At 40.9% G+C, this 23348-nt stretch overlaps 1 protein-coding gene across 3 annotated transcripts in view; it reads right to left on the reverse strand.

Annotated features, from left to right (window-relative positions):
* rabgap1l (RAB GTPase activating protein 1-like) overlaps positions 1 to 23348 on the reverse strand; it is a 120600-nt gene that overhangs the window by 79686 nt on the left and 17566 nt on the right. For all 3 annotated transcript variants that reach the window (XM_085774745.1, XM_085774746.1, XM_085774747.1), the window contains exons 10-13: positions 19117 to 19283; positions 12913 to 13039; positions 4831 to 4924; positions 2894 to 3044 (exon numbers count right to left, since the gene is read on the reverse strand). In XM_085774745.1, the coding sequence (XP_085630871.1) occupies positions 2894 to 3044; positions 4831 to 4924; positions 12913 to 13039; positions 19117 to 19283 (539 nt within the window). The remainder of the gene's footprint in view (positions 1 to 2893; positions 3045 to 4830; positions 4925 to 12912; positions 13040 to 19116; positions 19284 to 23348) is intronic.

The raw sequence follows: 23348 nt of genomic DNA on the forward strand, positions 1-23348 counted from the left end.
AGCCACTTTTGTTGATATCTGCTTTTTTCTAACATGGGACACCAACATCATCACATAGGAAAACAGAAAGAGATGTGAGCACTATCAAATCCAAAATGACATCAGATAAAAATCTGAAAACAGTACACTTGGTTGAACATGGCGTACTCTACTGTAGCTCGGGCTTAGCCACAGAATACAAACCTGACCGAGTTTCATACGAAACACTATTTTCTATCTAAAATAAGTCTTTGTGTCAGCTACAATAAATTTTATTAGAGACTTACAGAAAGCTGCAGGACATTGACAGTTATATTAAGATGAATCCCTGTCTTATTAAGACCTTAACAATGATGTTTGGGAGCAGTTATCACAGAAAAGCGTCAGTATTTTGTGCAGATAGCAGAAATAAAACTGATGATTTTTGTTAAATCTATACAACTCAACAATAACAAGTGCGATAAATCTGCAGGAATCTGCATTGATGTCGTACTGTCGGTTCAGAAATAGAAAATCACACATCATTTAACATGACAATGTGGCTCGCTAACACAAAGCCCTCTGAGAAGCCCAGGTGAGCTGAATAGTGCTGAATTATAACACTAGTGCCCCTTTCCATAGGTTCGACAGTCCAGTCACTTAGAATTCAATCAGCATTAACGTTGTCACTGAGCCCAGACAACAGACATTAATAAGCTCCACATCACCCTCGCCAATGCTGTCATTTGCCTCTCTTCCCTCGCCCCCTCCCTCCTATATCTTCCCTCAATTCCATTCATTTGGTGCTGCTATTAATAGACCGGCCACCCGCCTATCAATACCATCACTACTCTGGTAAGACAGGGGATGTGGGCGTGGCCAAGCCGGTGGAATCAGGATTAATGAGCTTGGTCTTATGTAATGTAAAAGAGGGAGAGGGAGAAAGAGAGGAGGTGGCAGGGTGGGGGGGGCATAGAAAAACATGTCTCATATGACAGAAAATAGTATGAGCAATGAAGAAAGACAAAATAGTGAAGGACTGTGAGAGGGAAAAGAGGGATAGAGAAATGGGGCATGAAGTACGGCAGAAAAAATGTCCCAATTTTAGAGATGAAGATGGTGAGAGAAACAGAAATATTGAGAAAGACAGAAAGAGGAATTTACACCGCAGGTGAAAGACAACTAAAAATATGTGACTCGGGGAAAGAGAGAAACCTGCCAGCTCTCTTGACGTTTACACACATTCCTTTTCTCCCCCTCAGTGACTACAACCTCGTATTTATGGGTCCACATTCTTCCATCTCTCTATTTTTCTTCTATCTATCCTCCTCTGTCTGCTTATTGATCGAGACAGGTAGTTCCACCCATCTCTGTGCAGCAAAGAGAAAGACTATTGTATTATCCATAAAAGCAAGGATCTCTGTCTGCTTTGAGTGTTTATACCTCCTCCTCCTCCTCCTCCTCCTCCTCCTGCTGCTGCTGCTGCTGTTTTCTGGTCCAGTGGGGCTTTGTCACTCTACTTATTGGTTTACAAATCTTTCACTAGGCATCCAAGGATGGGTCACAGACCTTGGTTACACAACTGCTCAGTCTCATTTGGTGATTTGACTTTTACTACAGAGAACTAGAGAATTATTGTCGTCTCTAAAAATCTCACTACAGATAAGGAGGCAGTAATAACACTGAAGTATCGATATATCACATAGTCATAAATATTTCCTTCATACAGTCACTAACTTAAAGGTGTGTCCATGTGAGAGAATTATGTAGAGCTGTAATTGCAGTGGAGCTCATAGTCACTGACTGATTGATTGAATTTGATGATTAATGGAATAAATACAATACTTCACTGCAGTGCTTTAAGTAACTTTGTGTCTTCATATGACTACTAAAGTTTAAAAAGTTTCAAAAAACTGTCTGAAGTACTCATCTCTGTTTACTGGAGCTTTGACCTTTTAACCTTGACTACGACTTACTTCTGGAAAGGAGAATCTGGATGTCTGGACTGAGCATTTATGATGACAATTCATCAATCAATTTGTGTTGTTAGTGGTCTAAAGATGCTTTCACACCTAACCTGTCTGATTCGGCTCCAGTGAATTCTGCCATGTTGCACATTTCATTTCGTTCACTTCAGCTGGTATTTCTTCGCGACAACCGAGAACATCAATAACCATGATAGTGAAGTACAAAGGTGACTCGTTGTCCACATAGTGGTGCTGATGCAGAATGACAGTGGGTTACCTGTCAATCTACGTGTCTCCCATTCTTGTAGCCTTTGGTTAGTTTGTAAAAAAAAAAAAAGCTGAAGAAAAGCTTGTCCGGAGCACATTGAATGAATTACAGGTGGAAAAGCATGTGCAGCTAGCAACAGTATCTAAATCTTTCGTTGCGTACCTGTTTGCACAAATTTGCTCCAACACAACCGGCCAAAAAAGGCAAACTTAAACTGCACCAAGAGGTTAAAATGAGCACAGCCTGAAGAACATCCAACAGCAAAATACTAAAGGTAAGAGACAGTACCACATGCATTTAAATGTCACAGCTCAATGAGAGTGTTCTCCTCCAACATGACACACAGTTCAGAAGAACAGCTGTGATGACAGCAGCAGGATCAGTGATGTTAACACCATTAGACAATCTAGAGTAGTGTCAATAAAGGAAATAAATCCCCCCAACCTGTGTTCATCATAGTAACTGATATCATACCCCCAGTAACACACACTCATTTAGTTCCCACCTAAACATGCAGTAACCAGCCAAGACTCGCACTGTACCTGACAGACCCAATAGATTATCAATAACGCTAAAGGTTCGTATCGCCATGGGAAAAAGAGTCTCGACCAAATTCTAGACTAATGAAATGATAAGAGAGCACATACAGGATTACTCATCCCTCCATGATTTGTGTGTGTGCGTGTGTGTGTGCGTTTACCTTGGTGATGAGGATGCGGTAATGCTCAAGCAGGTCGTGGTTGTCGTGGCAACCGGCCAGCAGCTGCCAGACTTCAGCTCTGAGCGGCTCAGGAATGCCACTGCGAACCAATGAGGGCAAACCCTTCGGACGAGTCGACAGGTTTGCATGCCTGATAAACACACACACACACACGCATCACGCGCACACACACACACAGAAGTGATTGCATTATTTTATAATCTCGTTTAATTCAATTAAGTAATTTAAATGTTAATTTGAACTGCAGCTGGACATATTTCAAGACGCAGTGACATTTGGGAAGTGGCTGCAGAAAGACCAATCAGGTGCAGAGTTACAGACCCTTTCCACCGACATATAGATGTTGCGCTGACATGAACACTTGTATGTCTCAACAACAACATACTTATTAACTGCAGTATAATGAGATCAGAATGAAGGTTTTTCCTCCTCGCTGCCCTGGTCAGGTCAGGTCAGAGGACCGACTGACTGAACAACTTGTTTTCTGTTCCTTCTGCTACTGTTGCACACAATTATCGCAGCTTAAAGTTCACTGCCTCACTAAAATGTACTTTAACTTTAATATGAACAAGAGTAGTCAGTACAATAACCAGACTGACTGATAACATTATCAACAATGGTAATAATAATTTTAGTTCTACCTACTTCTTCAAGTACTGTATACTGTATTATTGAGAACAGTATTGAGTATGGTACAAAGTACAACTCTATACTTTGTACTCCAGTAGTAACCGCAGTGCTGTCATGCTGCTAGCATTTTCTCGCATGAGGAACTATCCTACTTTTGAAAACACAATGTCAGCTCTTTTTAATGATGCTTGAAATCTCATCATAATGCATTTATTGAGGCCATATGAAAGCAATTTCCCAATGAACTACTTCACTTCATTGTGCTGATGCAACGGCAAGAAAACAGGCTGTGAAATCAAATGAAAAGCCAGCAACATCTTTTATTCAGTTAATTATGCCAATGTCTGTACCTAAAGCCATATGTATCAATCCTGGTTGTTGTTGTTGTTGTAGATGCACGAAGCGTTAGAATAATGGCAGTATGTGTTACAAAAGATTAATGAAGGGGCGCATCTGAACAAAAATGCTTTCCATACAAATTGGGATGAAAAAACAATCAAACTGCAATAATGGAGAGTTGCCACTCCTGCACTGTAAATCACAGCCTGTGCACCCCATTTTCTTTTCAGCACCACTTTGTTGTGCGTTGTGTCAGATGAACAGACTAAAAGGTTAAAATTTATGTTTGACATAATTTTAGACTTTACACGTGTTTGCACTCCATATTCTCTTTACATTTTTTGCTGCATTTTAGGAGAAACTAACGATTAATGTTGTAATTTATTCACAGTTCACTTGTACTTTATATGATGAGTCATGTCCAATATTTGTGGGGTCTCACTCCCCCCACCCAACAACCCCCAAGAAATGTCCCTTAAACAATTTCTAGCCAGTCAAACTAACCAACTTCAAACACCCTTTGCACTGTTTCAAAACATTTCACAAAAAATACAGTCATATTTGGTATATTTGGAATAACTAGCCGTTCAAGTTATTTCTAACAATGTCAATGTTATATACGGCTCAGGTGTTTTGTTGACTGTAGTCTTTACATTTCCCATGTCTGTCTCAGTCTATATTTCACTGTCATTCTGATCTAAACCATCTCTCTACTGTCCTTGTTCTCTCCTTACCTCCCTGTTTTTTCTTATTTTTTATCCCGTTGTATATAAATCGTCTGCTATCTTGTCTCATCCTTCTCCACCATCCTCCTCCTATCTTTCTGTACCTCTGTCTCCATATCTCTCTGTCCAGATACCGAATGTCTGTCCCAATCCCCATTTAATCTAAATGTTTTTGTCGTGTCCACTTCTCTTAGTCTGTCTGTGTGTGTTTTGAAGTCTCACCATCTGTTGAGGATTCCTCCCCAGGACTCCAGGATTTTCTCAGGACAGTCTTTGGAAACATCGCCAGTCCCACTAGAGATTTCACTGTCACTTTCTGCAGGAAACACAAACACAACCAGATATAAAGAGACATTTAGAGCATAAATGGATCAATCCTGACATGTGTAACCTTTGTTGTGTGGTGAGAAAACAGGGCTCACACCTTATTGACAAGGCCTTCTACATCATCTAAAGGTGAAATATATTTTCTTTGCAGTGTGACAAAGCTTTAAGTAGACATTTGCACCTGTAGTTTCCAGATTTAAACTTTTAAAACTTCTTAATATTGATGCCACACACTAGTCAAATGGAGGCAGGAGTGCCTGTGCAGTGCCTACACCTTCCATTATTGCTGCTCTCTTGTCTGGTGGTTCGTGAGGCAGACAAGAGGCAATCAGCACAGCCAACCACTTGTGTTTAGATGCAGGAGCACTAATTGACTGTCTGGCCTGCTCTGCTGCCGGAGAGATGAACTGATCCCCACACAGAGGCCGCCCACTGGAACTAACGCACACACTCAGTCCACACACATTCACGCAGTGTGTCCACCGCACACCTACAACAAATATAGTTTGCATTACTGCTGTACAACCACACGCGTATGTATACTGTATCATATGTAGGCTACTAAATGAGAAGACAGAAAAAGATAGATACGTGATAATGAAGACAAATCATTTTCTTTATTCTAGTCTATAAATACTAAATAAAAGCAACATTATTTACACAAAGAATAGGCAAGTATGGAAAATTGCCTTAAGTATAAATGATACTGACACAGTAACATACAGCTACAGATTCTAGCTTGAATTATCTACAGTACAAAAAATCAGTTTTAAAGTTTTTGCCCTTATCTTTAAGGATAACCTGGGCTTTTTGAATGTACAATTAAGTTTTTGCTATTCTATTCTACTCTATTCTCCTCTATTACTGTATGTTGCAACATCCTGAAGGTCTGGATGTAAAAGTGCTTTGGGTGTTTTCACAATTTCCACGGAAAGGTACAGCAATCTCTCTATTAGGGTGTCTGCAAGTCTCATCAAGTCAAATTTTACTTTTAACTCTCCTTTTACAACGTGATATAAACATGAAAAAGCATGGAGGTGGCAATAAAAATGTCAGGGCGATGTGATTAGGATTCAGTGTACAGTAATATCAACAAAAGAGCCAAATAGCAACAGTTCTCAAAGGTGGTAAAAGGCATCATTATCTCCTATCGAGGCCTTGACTAGCACTTTGACATTATATATAAGTTTGGATATTTTCTGCTGCTCCTATACATCCTCACAGCCTCAGCAGGAGCTTTTCAGGTCTTTATAAATGCTTGATGAGCCCTTTCAAATGGTTCAGACACGGCACAAAGCTGCCGCCTCTGTTCTCAGATTGGCTGAGGCCACGTGGCGAGGAAGCGTGAGTCCAATGCCACTGCCAACTTACCAGGTGATGAAAGAAACTGTGAAGACGAGGGCCATTACTGTTACCTTTTAATCTGGAGAGGGGCTGAGCATTCACTGTGGGATTACTTTCAAACAGGATCTCTCTGATGCTGAAGCCACTAGTGGATTGGTTTTGTCTACATTTAAGCAGCAGAAATTCCCCAGTAGTATCATGAGGATATCTATTTTAACACTTTTATTTTTTTTGCACTAAATCATCTCCAATCTCACCGTGCTATATGACAGGATGGTTCTTGTATTTTTTAGAGCAGATGGGCTGTATGCATATACTACCACAGTTGAATGAATAGAAAACAAAGTATTGTTTGTGTGTGTGTGCACGTGTCTATAAGAAAGGGAACAAAAAAACATAAAAAACAACCATTACAAAGCATGCTGTGAAAAGAAAAGCAAACAAAAAAAAGAATTTCAGCTTCAGGTCTATTTTCCACATCCACAGCTTCTAAGGAGAAAAAAAAAATCATCCACATGAATTGAATGTGTGTGAGTGCTCGCAGCGGTGGCATCTACACTGGGAGTGTATTCATTTCTGTACACAATGAGGCTGACCTCCAGCTCCACGGCCCTGAGCGCCTCCAATTTCAGCTCTAGGGGAGGAGAGGGGCGTTATAGAAAAAGCCCTCTGAATGGCTCCCATGGTGCCAGTTGAAAGCCGTCAGCTCCGGCCTTGGCGGCTGACTCGTGACTTTGGACGAGTCGGCAGCTAGACATGATGGGAGAGACGGTTTTTTGCCTCCCGCTCTGTTAATATATTTTAGTGATTCAAGGTGAGGAAAGCAGACGACTGTTGACAAGACGAAAGAAAGGCACCTCAATAAACTGAAGATGAGCCCCCCAATGTTAGACGCCGCTGTCACAATTTAGCAAAACACAAAAAACAGCAAACATGCAAAGAGAGAGAAGGGGCATGATGTGCAATAAAGGTCCTTTAATGGAATCGAACTATGGACTATTTCTAGAAAAAAAACACTAAAAGTTTTTATTTTGAGGATTTCTTTCACTCTCCTGTGGGCTGAGGTTAATATACCAATGCCGGGCTTTAATCATCGTAACATAAAACCGGTGGCTTTTATAAATCCTGTTAAAATTTTACAGGTATTCCATGAGGGTGGGAGTAATTAACCTGTGTATTATCTACTATGGCTATTTTCTTGTATTTGGATACATAAAATAAATAATACTATGATTTACTAGATGCCAGGCGCACTGTATCTTGTTCATTAAGATATTCCAGTCAATGGGTTCATCTCCACTTGTGGTGATTAAGCTGCTGTGAAGCAATAACCCACACACTGTGAAAATGTGCACGAGCACAAACTCACACACGAACGAACACTGAAACGTGCACTTTCATCCAAACCAGTATTACCATGAAGTGTGCAGTCTGAATTGTAGCCAGGCTTAATCTGCGACACCTGCACGAGCGAGGCAGTGGTCAGGTGGAAATGCCAGTCCTGTTCATGCCGGTGGGCTGAAACTGGGTCATGTTTGGAAACCACTGGAGTCTAACAGCCGGTGTTGGTGCTGTTAATGTTACTGCTGTTTAGCCTCCATCTCTCTTACATGGTCAGCACTACTGACAGGGGCATATTAACTCTGTGCCAGTTTGCCACCTTAACTGGTCATGTTTGAATTTCATAGGGTCAGGGTCTTAATCAGGACACCTACAAGGCACTGACATCACAAAATGTCCAAATGATCTGTTTGTAATGGTGCGGACATCCACCAGTGGATTAGGGAAAAAAAAAAAAAAACAGTTTCATAAATGATTGTAATTTTAATATTTAATCAACTGGCAAAACTATGCTAGTTAGGAAGGTCATACTTAAAGTGAAATGAAAACAGCTTTCCTACCAAGGTGGGCATGGTGGCGTTCATAGGTAGTTCATGGTAGTTCATGGTAGTTATGGCTTATTGCACTGCAGTGCTGCAGCGCAATAAGCCATCAGGCCCGAACAGGATTGGGCAGGGCTCCACACAAAACCAATCACGCTTGACACACAAGCACATACATACGCGTGCATAATCACACAAATAGCTGTCCAAAACCCCTGAGATTCTGCTTCACTGCTGTCCACACACACACACACACACAAACAAGCCTGCAATCTATCCACACCGCAGTTATCACATGCTTTGCCACACTTGCTTAAATACCACCAAAACATGAGCATGTTTTATAAACAGCACCTGATCGTGTGTTCACATGCTGTGAGGGTGACCTGAACAGATCTGTTTGCAGTTCATGAATGTGCAAGTTAGTGTTGTTCATTCTCACGACAGTTAACTAAAAGCATCAGAAGAAGAGGAACTGGTACCTGACGTGCAAATGGAAATTATAGCACATCTTTCAGCAAGTCACTGTAATAAAGTCATGGGGCCTTTATTATCTTATGTTTTTAATCGGCTGCATAATGTGGTTTATGCAGGCTGAATAAAATTTCCATTGCATCTACAGTGTGTCTGGAGTGGACTGCCCCTCTTTTTGTAAACTGATGCATTTGAGTTGTCCCACTTTATGAAATTCAGGTGATGAAACATTTCTTGGCGTGTACAAGTAACAGAGTAGAATAGCTCACAACACTAGCTTGATCAGCTCTGAATTTGCACAACACCACACACATGTAGACAGTGATGGGAATAACACCATTAAAATAAACGGCGTTACTAACGGTGTTATTTTTTTCAGTAACGAGTAATCTAACTAATTACTATTTCCACTGTTACCACGCCGTTACCGTTACCGACAATTAAATGAGGCGCGTTACAAACTACTCAGTGAAGCCAATGACCTCCGACTTGGCTCATCTCAGCCACAGAAGCTGCTAAACTGTTTTTTTTTTTTCCTCCTCTCCTTTGGTGAGGGGAGGGCGGAGGAGGGAGGGGGGAGACAACCGCATAAGTGATGATGATTGGTTGAGGCAGAGTAAGGTTTCATGCTAAGCCAATCAGAGGCAGTGTTCAGTTTGTACACAAACCACACACGCACGCAGTTTAGCCTCACACACACAAACTAGCAGAGGGAAGCTGCCGAGTTCGGAGGGAAAGTTGGCGTTTTCAAAGTGGAAACAGACACTACTTTAATCTCCTTGAGGTAAAAGCCAAGAACACACACACACTTTCTCTCTGAGCGTCTCCGCCTGCAGACAATATTTGACACATGAAGTAAATACATTGGCCTTTGGTCACCCCTATATATTATGGTATTAAACTACATCTTTTTATTAAACTAGGCTAGTTAAATCACAGTAGCATACTGATGTGTTGAACTTACAGGCTTGTTACTAAGTATGTATTAATTATCATGATAAATAAAACTCAACCTGTCACACAGCTCTATTTCGCCACGATGAAATAGACGAAGACGCGATGGTCCCGTCGCCAAAAAAAAATCGGGTGTATTGCGTCGCAAAAAAAAAAAGTCGCGTCTACCGCGTCTCGCGCCTAATCGCGTCTTTGCGTTACGGCCTTTTACACCGCGGACGTAACGAGTAAACGGTTACGGTGTGAACGAACAACATAGAACAGGACTAGACGTGGCGTTGTTTCCTCTTTTCACCGACAGCTCCACTCTCCCTTACTTACACTAACTACTGTTATTGTTGAGGCCAGAGAATTGTGGGATTTGTAGTTTTTGACCAATCGCAGGTTGTGCTCTTTCTTTTTGTGATTTTCCCGGTTCACACATGTTTTTTTTTTTTAGGGGCAAATGCGAGTTAAATGCTCGCCCATGGTGGGCATAAGAAAATGTAAGACCTGTCTAAAATGATTTAAGACTTGAACACAATAATTCAACAAATTTAAGACATTTTAAGGCCTAAAATTTAGATTTTCACATTTTAGACTTTTTAAGACCCCGCGGATACCCTGTTATAAAAGTTTAAGTGCATACATATTTTATGATGCTGTGTATTATATATTATATATTTAAGACCATCTTAGAATTTTCTAATAAATTTAATACTTTTTAAGGCCTTAAAGCAGATATCAGTGGAATGTTTTTGTTAATATAAGTTCTAAATAGTCTTATTTTCCGTCAGCAATCACTTACATGAAGTATTTCAGCCTAAACACGAGTCTCTCCGTCACTCTGCTCTGCTGTAACCCGAGGAGAAAATTTTCCTTGTGGGATACAAGTGTTATCCAATGAGGGGAGAGAACGGCATGAAGGGCTGTGTGTGCAGCCAAGGGATGCGCGTGAATGTGGTGACGTAGCACGAGGACCAATTGATGCCTGACAAGGGCGGGGGCTGCTAACTCATGGTGCGTTCAAGGAAACTCGTACTTTGTGTTTTTCCTTCCTGTGTGAAGTCATACCAGTTCGATCTGGTACGAGTTCACGGGTCGGAAGTTACGAGTGGCCGTTATAGGGAACTTTCACAGACAACAGGACGGTAAAAACACGAGCTACGGGTTACCTGGAACGCTACCAAGTCGTAGTTGTGACTTGAAGCTGTAACTTACGGTTTCAAAAGCCTGCCTTGAACACAGCATTAGCCGAAACGGCCGTGCCGCTGTTATCTGCTTTAATTTTAGATACATGAATTTAAGACTTTTTAAGGATCCGCGGATACCCTGAGAAGTTGTGCGCTCGCAGCAGGACAGATAATCAGATGGATAATCGGTAAAGTTAATAATTTCACTTAATGTGGCCATGAATAAATTAATTTCGATGTTTCGCCTGTTATTAAACGCAAATCTTGAATAGGTCTCCGCTGTTTTCACATTTAAAAAGGTCTTTGTTGTCTTTGTACAGAGACAATATGAGATTTGCTTGTAGCCACAGCACTTAAAAAACCCACTGTAACCTGTTTTCATAGGCACACCAGCCTCGCTTTCAATAAAACACACACTCGCATTCCATAATTGCGATCAGTGAAATATATGAAAACAATAAAATACAATTTAAAAATGAGAGAAAAAAAATCCAAATTCTTCGACATATTTAAACTTAAAAAAAGAAAGAAAAAGTAACGCAATAGTTACTTTCCCTGGTAACTAGTTACTATTATAGTGAAGTAGTGGAGTTACTAACTTAGTTACTTTTTGGGAGAAGTAATTAGTAACTATAACTAATTACTAGGGCTGTCAGAGTTAACGCGTTAATCGCGATGCGATTAATTAAAAAAAAAAAAACGCGTTACATTTTTTTAATCGGCCCATTTTGTCCTCTGTCTGCTGTCCCAGCTGTCCTGTCTGCAGCACCGCGACACAAACGCGCTACGTAATCTGCATTCTTTTGTTTATGACTACACAAATATAAGTCTAACATATATCCACAGCTCCATCCATTGATTTTTTGACAGCTTTGTTGTAAACAAATGCAGTGGCTATGTATTGATTTTTTGATGGCTTCTGTTGTCAACAAACGCACATGGCCATGCAGAGGTGTAGCAAAGTAACGGGCAATTTCCACTTGATGCGATTTGATTCAATTCTGTGTCAGTTTCATGCATCATGTGTTATGATTAGGTAGGCCTACTAGGTCTGGTCTAAAAGTTGTTTGTCTAGAGATTATAACACTTTGGCTTGGAACACTTTGGAGTGTTGAAAGTCCAAAGCGCCATATATAATATTTCTAATAGAGATTAATCGCGAGTTAACTATGGAAAAAATGCGATTAATCGCGATTAGAATAATTAATCGTTTGACAGCCCTACTAATTACTTTTTTAAAAGTAACGTTCCCAACACTGCATGTAGAGAGCACTATACTGAATACTGTCTAAATGCATTACTGTATGTATACATTCCTGTCGATATTGATGTAATCTCCAAACCAAGTTACATTTCACTGTTGATTCATGTCAGCCCATAAACAAAAGGTGTGCCTGTGACAAGGCCTTGCTACAAATACACACTGATCATACTGTACCAGCCAAGTGAAAAAAAACAAAAAAAAAACGGAGGGAAACAAATTTTCCCTCCGACAAGCCATTTGTGGTAAATCTTTTTTTTTTTTTCCTGGTGCTTCTGCAGGTTCACAAGAGTGCCCCATTGTTTATTGAGGCAATGTGGGATTTGTACAGCGCTGCACAATATAAGGTCACATTTTTCAATCAAACAAGATCTCAAGTAAAAGGAGACAGAAAAGTGCCTCTCCAAAGATTTACAGGATTTAAAGGGATAGTTTAACATTTGGGCAAATTCGCCTATTGCCATAGCCCCATAGTCATATGGATAGGTTAATTACCTTTAATTGCCGGTGCAAGCTGTTTTTAGATTGGCGGGGCAGAGACACGAGCTGCTTAGCTAACGCAACAGAGGCGCACGGTACTTTCGCCTTTTCCTCATCAAACGTTAGCTGAGCAGCTCGTGTCTCTGCCCCGCCAATCTAAAAACAGATTGCACCGACAATTAAAGGTAATGAAGCTACCCATAAGACTAGAGGGATTTTGGTAATAGGCAAATTTCCCAAAATGTTGAACTATCCCTTAAACATCATTACATAAAACTGATTATGTACTTCTGTCTTTTTAGTACATACTGCAAATCATTAACTTAACCAAAAGTAAGATGAAAAGAAACCAAGTAACTACATGGCAGGAGAGAGAAAGAGAGACGGAGAGAGGGGAAGACCTTCATACCTTCATCATCCTCTTCCTCAGTGGGCGAGGTCAGTCGCCCTCTTCCTTCATTGTTTCTCTCTGCCTCCCTTTGAAGACTTATCACCTCATACACAGCATCGCTCTGACCCACCCTCTCTGGTGCCTGCTGAATACACAAACACACAGACACACAATCAGACCCTGAGGGAAAAATCATCTTGGAAATGTAGAAGACTTTGAAAAGATATTTAATTATATTTAAATGAAGAAAATCATCAATTTTAAATTACAAGAACATCTTAATGATGGTAGTATTGTAGTACACCATATCAGCAAACAAGCAGCAGGATATAAAAAAAAGTTTTGATGATGAGAGAATAAGTGACACATCAATAGTGTGCAGGGTTGCAAATTTCAACACCGATCAATAGTTTTGACAAGTAATGTTTTTTATTGCTTGTGAAGGCTTGTTTCAGTGTTTGTAACATTAAACAATATCAGGGTTGTCAGTTATTAGTGTCACATTAGTCATATTTCGCAGCATGTAGCCTCAAGAAGGACCTAAAAGGAGTTGACACACATCTGAACAACTACCAGTACCCAGGTGGCTCAAACAGAAGCTCAATTAAATGGCAACACGGAGCTGTCAAAACCAAAGAAAGACAAAGAGAAAAAAGCCTGGTGCTGAAGAGGGGGGGTTAGAAAGTAGATGGGTGGTCCCTTCAATCTTAGGACAGACAGTCAGGAGCCAGTGTGATAGCACGCAATATCAAATAAGCCCCAGATTTATGGCCTATAGCGCTGAATACCTCCAACCAGCACAGCCTCAACCCCCATTTGTCCCCAACAGACAGCTGCAGCAGCACCAGAGAGAATACCTACAGGTATCAGTTATCTGATTGACAAACGGGGTCAGGCTCAAGAAGGCAATCAGCATGACCATCCTCACACCTGACATCGACCAACGGTTTAAAATCGACAAAAGCAGGTGGTCAGGTTAGAGCTCACCGTCTCATCGGATGACACCAATGAAAAGAGGAAGAAGAACCGGGTATTTGGAACCAGTAGGAGAGCACGACCATCGGTGGTGGTGGTGAGACCACAGCCAGCAGCCAAGTGGTAGTAACAGAGGTGAACCAGGAAAGTCATCTGAAACCATGGGTAGCGATTTGTAGCTAACGAGCTCACATAAGCTGACTGCAGGTGCAAAATGATGACTGGTATGGTGGCAGTAAGACTGAAAATGCCTCCACCAGACAATCTCCTTTTGCTGAGTAACAGCACTGAATAAAAAGGCCAGAACATTGTGATGACATAAAAGTTGATCATTTGATCATTTGAATGTAATGATTATATTAATAATATAATAATATACAATATGTATCACATTATATGAGTTTGATGCCACTGTGAACTTAATATAAAGATGTCACAGTACTGTTTTGTTGTTGTTGTTGCTGAATGAATGAATTTATATTTATATATTTTTTTATTATATAAGTGTCATGCACCAATTAAGGAGCCCAGTTTATAAGGGCTTACAAGACACATTTCATATTTAGACAACAAACAAAATCATCAGAGCACAGACAAAACAAAAACCACATGGAATTCACATAAATAACTCACTTTTTCTTTTTGACCAGGCACTTTTTATGAAAGAAGCTATAGTAAAGACTTTTTTTCTGAAGAACCATTCCAACTTTACCTCATCATCAACCCAAAACAACTCAGGCTTCAAATTTTGCATTTTCTAGTTGTCGAGTTATTAAAGGTTCATCCGTCTAAACTCAACTAGGCTTGGCACAGAGGACGCAGGAGTCAACTTAGTCCTTTCTTTTATTTGACTTTTGTCAATTTTGTCGCAGGTTCATAACCTCAAACCTCTTGTTACTATAGTGATCATATGAGTGAGTAAGAGTGATGGATTTTTGATGACTTTGTTGATTTGGAGCATTAATGCCAATCTACAGGTCATGTATTTTTATTGAAAACTGGGCAATCACAATCTGCAGCTGATCAATCGAGGCATCCCTAGATAAAACAATTTAGCCAACTACCATTGATCGTGCTAAGATTGATTTTTGTAACAAAAGGTTATTGACTATAAAGACTGTTTGTTTAAAATGTTTTTCCCCTGGCTCCTTTTGAGTGATGAGGCGAATTTTGCATTGTGGATTTTGTGTGAACTTTTATTTATTTTGGAGCCATACAGAAATTTTACTATAATAAACAATCAATTAATTAACAAGTTAACAAATGCTAGAGCCAAACATCAGTATGGATAAAGACTTATTGAATACTGGACTTACATTCAACAGATATAGAGATCTTTGTCTGCTGAGCAGGTGCAAAAGTACTAGGTCACATATTAGCCATACAAACTTCAAAATGAACTTGTTGCAGTGATTGTTGTTGTTATGGTCTTGAGTGTAAAAATGGCATGATATCATTTTTTATCTGCTCCTTAAATCCATCGGAGCAGAGACTAAAGAAATGCACCAGAGAACAAAGACACCAGTGGATTTGACCTTGGGTGTCATAAGCTACTGATGTTTATTTCTGGTCTATTCAATTACTGTAGTGCTGTTGCCTCTGCTCCACCTGGTAGAATGGATCAATGAGCTGCATTGATCTGCCCACTCGCATGGCGTCTAATGACTAACTCAAGTCAGTGATGAGAGCACAAATTGGGAGAGAATATCAAGCCTTGCCTATTTTTAGAGAAAATCCGAGGAGGCTTAGGTAACACGTTTGCTTTGCTATGGCCTCTGCCAGTGAAACGTTAACCCTACAATAAGAGTTTTTTGTTTTTTTTAACACTGATAAAAATGTGACAGTAATGTGAGCCCATTGTATAAACACAGAATTATCTACTGTTGACTGACTTATACGACTGAAAGTGTTATTTTACCGCCAAACTGGATTTTTTTTCCTTTCAAGGCAATGTATCTTCATCTTAATCTCAGATAAAGGAGGTGGTATTCTCAAAAAAAAAAACACTGACATCTCTTTCTGCTATTGTCTCTCTCTCTCAGATACTGTTGATTTTTTGTTGAAAGGCTCCTGTACATATTTTATATTTAAAAGGAGTGATATGTAAGACTGTGGCCAAAGCTGTTGCTGCAGTCAAATTCAAAATACTGCAGCGTGTTGTTTCCCCTCCCCCTTCGCCCCAGACTGGAGGTTGCCAGAGCCACACGCTGACCTCTGCCCTGCTCCAGCTTTGTGGCTGTGGTACCCTGGGACTCACTCACACAGTCTCTACGCCACCGGAGTTGCAATGATGTAGTAATAGAACAAAATAAACCGTATAAAGCTGTACACGTGCAATGAGAAAACGGATTATTGTGCAAAAAGCTAGGTGTGTGTCCAGAAGAAAATTAGCCACATGGCATCTGTCCTCAAATTCTTCTCCGCTTTTCAGCCGTCTCCATCTTTCAAACGCATCTCCTATGCAGATCCTGGTTTTGTTTCTGCTTTTGTCAACACGTTTTTAAGAGTCATAGCGAGGCCAGACATCATCCACAATACGTGTAGCTGCAGCTCAGTGGTAACTGGCAACCTGGATGCGGAAATGCTACTGACTTTGTGGTTGGTAGAGAGCGGTGGGTGGTGCAACAGGCCAAAACACAAGCTCAAAATGCTGCAAATAACATTTTTAAATGCAAATATTCTGGCTGTACTATTGTTGTCGCTTAAATCAGCATTTCAAATTAACATGATTCCTTAGTCACTGGTGACATATTGGATGATTTTATGATTACTTGCCATACATCTCTTACCGCTCCTTTAAGTCCTTTCAGAAACTGGAAAGAAAGACATGGAAACAATGTTTTCCTCAGTCCCAGTCTGGACATAGAAGTTGACTAGCCTACAGTCCTGGCAGGTTTGTTTCCTGATAACACAGACACCAAATTCAATTTCCAGTAAAGACAACACAGAAGGCGTTCGGAGAGGTTGGCAGAGATTTTGACTGCTTGGTGCTTCAGCTGGCTAATGACAGTTTTTGGCAAAATAAGACAACAGGGCTACATATTTTATGTGTGAGTGTGTCACCTCTGATTATCATCTTTCAAAAAAAAAACCTCCACACAATTTTATTTTAATTAGCTCTTAACCACAGCACCAGTCCAACACTCTTCCATTTACTGAGGAGATAACTACAGAGGCAATCAGGCAGACGAGTCAGAGCGCCACTGTTAATTACCCACACGCCAATAATGCGACAGAGCCTCTTATTAGCTCCCTACAATCCAAAGCTTCCCCACACTTCACTGCTTTGCCAGCTCCCGACGGCCTACTAAAGGAGATCTGCTTTTTAACAGGGGAGACGAGGCTTACGGCTTTACTGTATTTTTTTTAAAGCACCTGCAGCAGCTGGGTGTCCTTGTGTTGGTGGGAGGTAAGTGGATGTGCATTCCTCTCTCTCTCTCTTTGCACTTTTAATCAGGCAAGTTGTGAGGAAACTCAGGGTGTGTAATGTTCGCCATTAGACATTAACGGTAAGATTCAGGGAGGACACGGTGTATTTGTTGCCATCAACAACATCCATCACGTCACAGGACTGTGGTTACTATTATTAGGCTCCCGGACATCATCTCACAAGATATCCAGAGATGGCATACAAGCACAGTTGCCTTTATTTTCAGAGTCGAATGAAATGTTGACCTGCTCAAAAGAGAGATTTCGAGCAATACAAACCCTCACATTCTACATTTTACACTACAAAGAGGTCTTCCAAAGAAATTGTGGTGGCGCAGGGGAACAGGAGTAACATGTTGAATATCAATACACCAGCTTGACTGGAGGCATTAAGACTAAAAGAGGAGGCAAAAGTGAGAGATGCACAGATGGAGAGTGAGAAATGGAAGTCAGCTGATGAGATATTTGCATCTTTCAGTGCACATCTTTAGCTCTTACAAATACCAAGTGTTTTGCTTCTCTTGGGTACATCGTTTGACCGACACCAACTCTCCTCCAAGCTGTTCGCTCTGACCTCCTCCTCCACTCCACACATCCTCCAAGCTGCCCATCCACTTGCTCCACTTTTCCCTCATCCTGTTTGAGGAGCATGGGTTGAGAACTAAGTGTTGTGGGCAGCAAAGCCTTTCGAGACATATGTGATACCGGGGCCACATTCAACAACATGACCCGTGAAAGCAGCATGGCCGACATCGTACTCTGCCAGGAGTCTCTCTCAGATTGCCTCAGCTTTTTTTTTAACGTTTGTGCATTCATGTAAAATATTGTAAATCCTAGTGCAAATGAGAGGGAATGTGCTTTGAATAAATCATAATGGAGTGAACTGGCTTCATTACATACACAGGCAAAAATATCAAAGGTCCCTCTTTTTTTTTACTTTCAGCAGTAATACATCATTACCAGATCTGTTTGAAGAAATTAACTGTAAACAAAACATGATTTAACTCGCTGTAACTGATGTAGACCCCACATTAAACAGTCTGTAACTGATGTAGATCCCACATTTAACAGTCTTTCTAATCAAGCAACGGAAACGATCCAGTGAATCAGCTAATATCCATATTATGCATCATCATCTTTATGGTGATTGATAGATATGATGATGTCGAGTTTTGGACAATCACAATAACAAGACAGTTTTGGTGGTTGCTGGGTTGAGCAGGCCCCATATATACAGAAGCTGTAGCCAGCCCCTGTTCAAATACCCTGGTGGCCCTTTGCTGCATGTCATTCCCCTCTCTCTGACTCCCCATTTCCTGTCAATTATCCTGTCAGTTAAAGGCAAAAAGCCCCCCAAAAATACTTAATTCTTAATAAATACTTAATAAATAATTCATTCTAAATAATAAATTCTTCTTAAATAAATTAAGAAGAATAGTAAGCTACAGCCCATTGAGTAATTCTGTTGATTATTGATATTGATTTGCAATGGTCCACTTCACACAGAGATACTGGATGTGTAGCGACCATGGTGCAGCTGGTATGATCAAGTAATCGATAGCTTGCATGCATAAACTCAGTCTATATGACATCACCTAACCATAAAATCAATCAATAAGAAGCCATGTGCAATTTCATTACAAATAGTCCAACTGATCACATACTAACTGAGTAATATGGCAATGGATTATTCAAGACATGTGCAGGAGAACAAACTGGGGTGTTTGGTTCATTCAGGAAGCCCAGTCATTTCTACTGACTGAGCAGAAGTTTAAACAAAAAGGTACTGTAATGGTTGAAGAGTTTCTGCGGACAAACCTGTCTGAGTTTGAGGTAGAAGGTCTCACTGAAGGTCTTGCGGCTGAAGTACCAGAAGCGTTCATTTGATGGATAGACCCTGACCAGAGTTTCCAGCAGGAAGCGAACCGGCTCCACCACTTCGGTCACGACCAGGTCCACTGCCACCGTCATGTAGACTTGCTTATCTGGGCCACACCGGGAAGAAAAGACAAGGTTACTATGGAGGTACGACTTTCTTTTCTTTTTTTCTTAAAATGAGTCATCATCACTCTGTACAAAAAGAGAAAACTGATTTCAGTCACTAAAGCCCTTTTACCCTTTGTCTGTGCTATGAAAAAGGTTGAGTCACAGCTTTGGGTGCACTGCAGCTTTAAAAGTATTCAAGGTGCAGGCAGGTTACGAGTCATCAGCAAGCCAAAAGCAAGTGCATATTAGTAAATCTGCACGAACCTCTTTGGCAGAAAAGATATTATTTATTATGGCAATTATTCTTTTCTATTTCAATAAATACTAAGAGCCGGTATGGCAATCCCACTACTTACTATGGAAATATAACTCCATAAATGTAACTGTAAGCTGATGTGAGTTCACTATTCATCTGCTTGGCTTATACTGGGAGACAGGGAACACACATCATGCATCCTGTGGAGATGTCACACCCCCTAGTGGGTAAGGACATAACAATAACATTTCCAGCTCAACAAGAGATGTCGACAGATTTATCCGTCAGTTATCTGGTCAGTTGTTATCAGTGTTGGGAACGTTACTTTCAAAAAGTAATTAGTTATAGTTACTAATTACTTCTCCTAAAAAGTAACTGAGTTAGTAACTCCACTACTTCACTATAATAGCAACTAGTTACCAGGGATTGCGTTACTTTTTCTTTCCAAGGGCATTTTTAAATTGTATTTTATTGTTTTCATATATTTCACTGATCGCAATTATAGAATGTGAGTGTGTGTTTTATTGAAAGCGAGGCTGGTGTGCCTATGAAAATAGGTTACAGTGGGTTTTTTAAGTGCTGTGGCTACAAGCAAATCTCATATTGTCTCTGTACAAAGACAACAAAGACCTTTTTAAATGTGAAAACAGTGGAGACCTATTCAAGATTTGCGTTTGGGCAACAATAACAGGAAACATCGAAATTAATTTATTCATGGCCACATTAAGTGAAATTATTAACTTTACCAATTATCCATCTGATTATCTGTCCTGCTGCGAGCACACAACTTCTCAGGGTATCCGCGGATCCTTAAAAAGTCTTAAATTCATGTATCTAAAATTAAGGCCTTAAAAAGTATTACATTTATTAGAAAATTCAAAGATCTTCTTAAATATATAATATATAATACACAGCGGGGTCTTAAAAAGTCTAAGATTTGAAAATCTAAATTTTAGGTCTTTTGTTGAATTTGTTGAATTATTGTGTTCAAGTCTTAAATAATTTTAGTCTCGCATTTGCCCCTAAAAAGAAAATACATGTGTGAACCGGGAAAATCACAAAAAAGAAAGAGCACAACCTGCGATTGGTCAAAAACTACAAATCCCACAATTCTCTGGCCTCAACAGTAGTTACGTAGTTAGTGTAAGGAAGGGAGAGTGGAGCTGTCGGTGAAAAGAGGAAACAACGCCACGTCTGGTCCTGTTCTATGTTGTTCGTTCACACCGTCACCGTTTATTCGTTACGTCCGCGGTGTAAAAGGCCGTAACGCAAAGACGCGATTAGGCGCGAGACGCGGTAGACGCGACTTTTTTTTTTGCGACGCGATACACCCGATTTTTTTTGTGCGACGGGACCATCGCGTCTTCGTCTATTCCATCGTGTTTGGTGGGAAGACCCACAAGGGGCTTCCCACCAAACACGAGGAACGCTTTTTTTTCGCTCGAGTTGTGACGCGCGACCAAACGCGAGATACGCGATTTCTCGCTCGTTTTGACTTTGTGTAAATTCGCGTCTTCACGAGCTCGCCCATTTTCACTACAACAACAACATTTCTGCTCTCATCAACCATGGTTGAGGTCACAACGCTGCGCTGTAGCTGCTCTGGAAGAGTTCCGGGCTGATGAGCTACAGAGACTTTAGAGTCTAAAGGCGGGTTTACACTGTACGATTTTGCCACGATTTTCTCGTCCCAGACGAGTCGCAGCCTAATTTGCATAATCTTAGAGGGATCGCGGGGTCGTGAGCATAATCGGGACGTATGGTTAGTGAGGCTCTGCGTCACGTCCCGACGTCCTAAAGACGAGTCGCCGACCTCCCGATTATTTTCTGACATGCCAGAAAATTTCTCGTCGTGACGGACAATGTATGGGGTCCTACATCACGATTCTGCACATACGACAAGTTTTTACCATGACAGATTGTTTTAGCACAGAGCACAGAGCCTTTATGAACCTGAATGTGATGCTGAACCTCGTCAGATGGAGTTAGAACGGGCAGACAGAGAGAGGAGGGACAGGGAAGTGACAAGCTGAAGTTAGACCACAGCTGTAGAGAGACAGGGTGACCGGGTGATGATCAGTAATGCAGCGCAGTCCGTGATGGAAGATCAGCCCGACAAATGTACACACACTATCAATCAGCAATTGAGGACGATTATTTTTTCTTGCCGTTACAGTATAAAATAGCGAGCCTACACACCAGCCACTTCTGCTGATCAGCTGAATTTTTAAACAAAGTGCAGGCGAGAGAGAGAACTAGCGAGGCTCCTCTGACAGCTGCAGGTGAGCCGCAGGTGAACTACACGTCAGCTGGCTGGAGAGCGTCTCTCTCTCTCTCTCTCTCTCTCTCTCTCTCTCTCTCTCTCTCTCTCTCTCTCTCTCTCTGCAGCACCGGCCTTGGAGGTGATGCGCTCTGTGTGTGTGTTTGTCGGTCTGATCTTCCACATGGACTCTGCTATATAGGAACCAACATCAGGAACCAATGTCAATTTGATGTTTACAATCGAGCAATTATAGAGCAGCACAAATCTCAGCGGCATCGCAGGGTAATCGTGGTGGAGCGCAATCGTAGAACGACGTGCAATTAGTGGGGGTCTGAGACTGATCTGAGACGTAGGACTGAAGAGGGACGCTCGTGCAGTTTGAGATGTGAACAGACGAATAGTCGTGCAGTGTAAACCCGCCTTAAAGGAGCAGTGCGTCGCTGTGTCGGACTGTTTGGATTTAATGAAGAAGCTGCACAGAGTCGGGTGAGCAGAAGCTCAGGACAAACACTTCGCTCCGGGACGTAGCTACACCTCACATGTTCTTGTCTTTTACCTCAAGGAGATTAAAGTAGGCTAGTGTCTGTACTTTCCCTCCGATCTCAGCAGCTTCCCTCTGCTAGTTGTGTGTGTGAGGCTAAACTGCGTGCGCGTGTGGTTTGTGTACAAACTGAACACTGCCTCTGATTGGCTTAGCATAAAACCTTACTCTGCCTCAACCAATCATCATCACTTATGTGGTTGTCTCCCCCCTCCCTCCTCCCCCCTCCCCTCACCAAAGGAGAGGAGGAAAAAGAAAAACAGTTTAGCAGCTTCTGTGGCTGAGATGAGCCAAGTCGTAGGACAACGGCTTCACTGAGTAGTTTGTAACGCGCCTCGTTTAATTGTCGGTAACGGCGTGGTAACGGTGGAAATAGTAATTAGTTAGATTACTCGTTACTGAAAAAAATAACGCCGTTAGTAACGCCGTTAATTTTAACGCCGTTATTCCCATCACTGGTTGTTATCCTACTAGATGAGCTCTGAAACGCACCTGATGTTGATTTTCACAGTTCCCTCTCACTAACAGACCATTGGAGCTTCTGTTTTGTGGACAGTGTAATTGTAAAGGATAAATAAACAAATTGGAAAAAGGACAGATGGCGCTGGTAACATTATTTCACAGTGTGGCAGTTTTATTATTTTAATTAGTTGGTGGAAGGACAAAGGATAAGCACCAGTACTGCAATATAAACTAATTATAATTAATGTCAAGCTCAAACTGGTAGTTTGGAAAAACTAAAAAGGAAAAGAAAATTATTTATTTGCAGCTTCCAATGAATTTCAAGAGCCTTTATTAGCACTGGTAGTTGGATTGTTCATGTGACATTTCTTCTGATGGTCCAGGCTACACTACGGCTACAAGCCACATTAAATCATGGTAGGGCTACTTAATACTTTAATCAATCAGCATTTCTTGCATAGTCAAAGACAAGTTATAGAGGAAACACAAAACCATTTTGGACAAAGAATTAAAGCTTCCTATTTCTAACAATTTTATCAGAC

This window comes from Trachurus japonicus, chromosome 4 (genome assembly GCF_045865225.1).
Source record: "Trachurus japonicus isolate A0001 chromosome 4, Traja_1.0".
Classification (NCBI taxonomy): domain Eukaryota; kingdom Metazoa; phylum Chordata; class Actinopteri; order Carangiformes; family Carangidae; genus Trachurus; species Trachurus japonicus.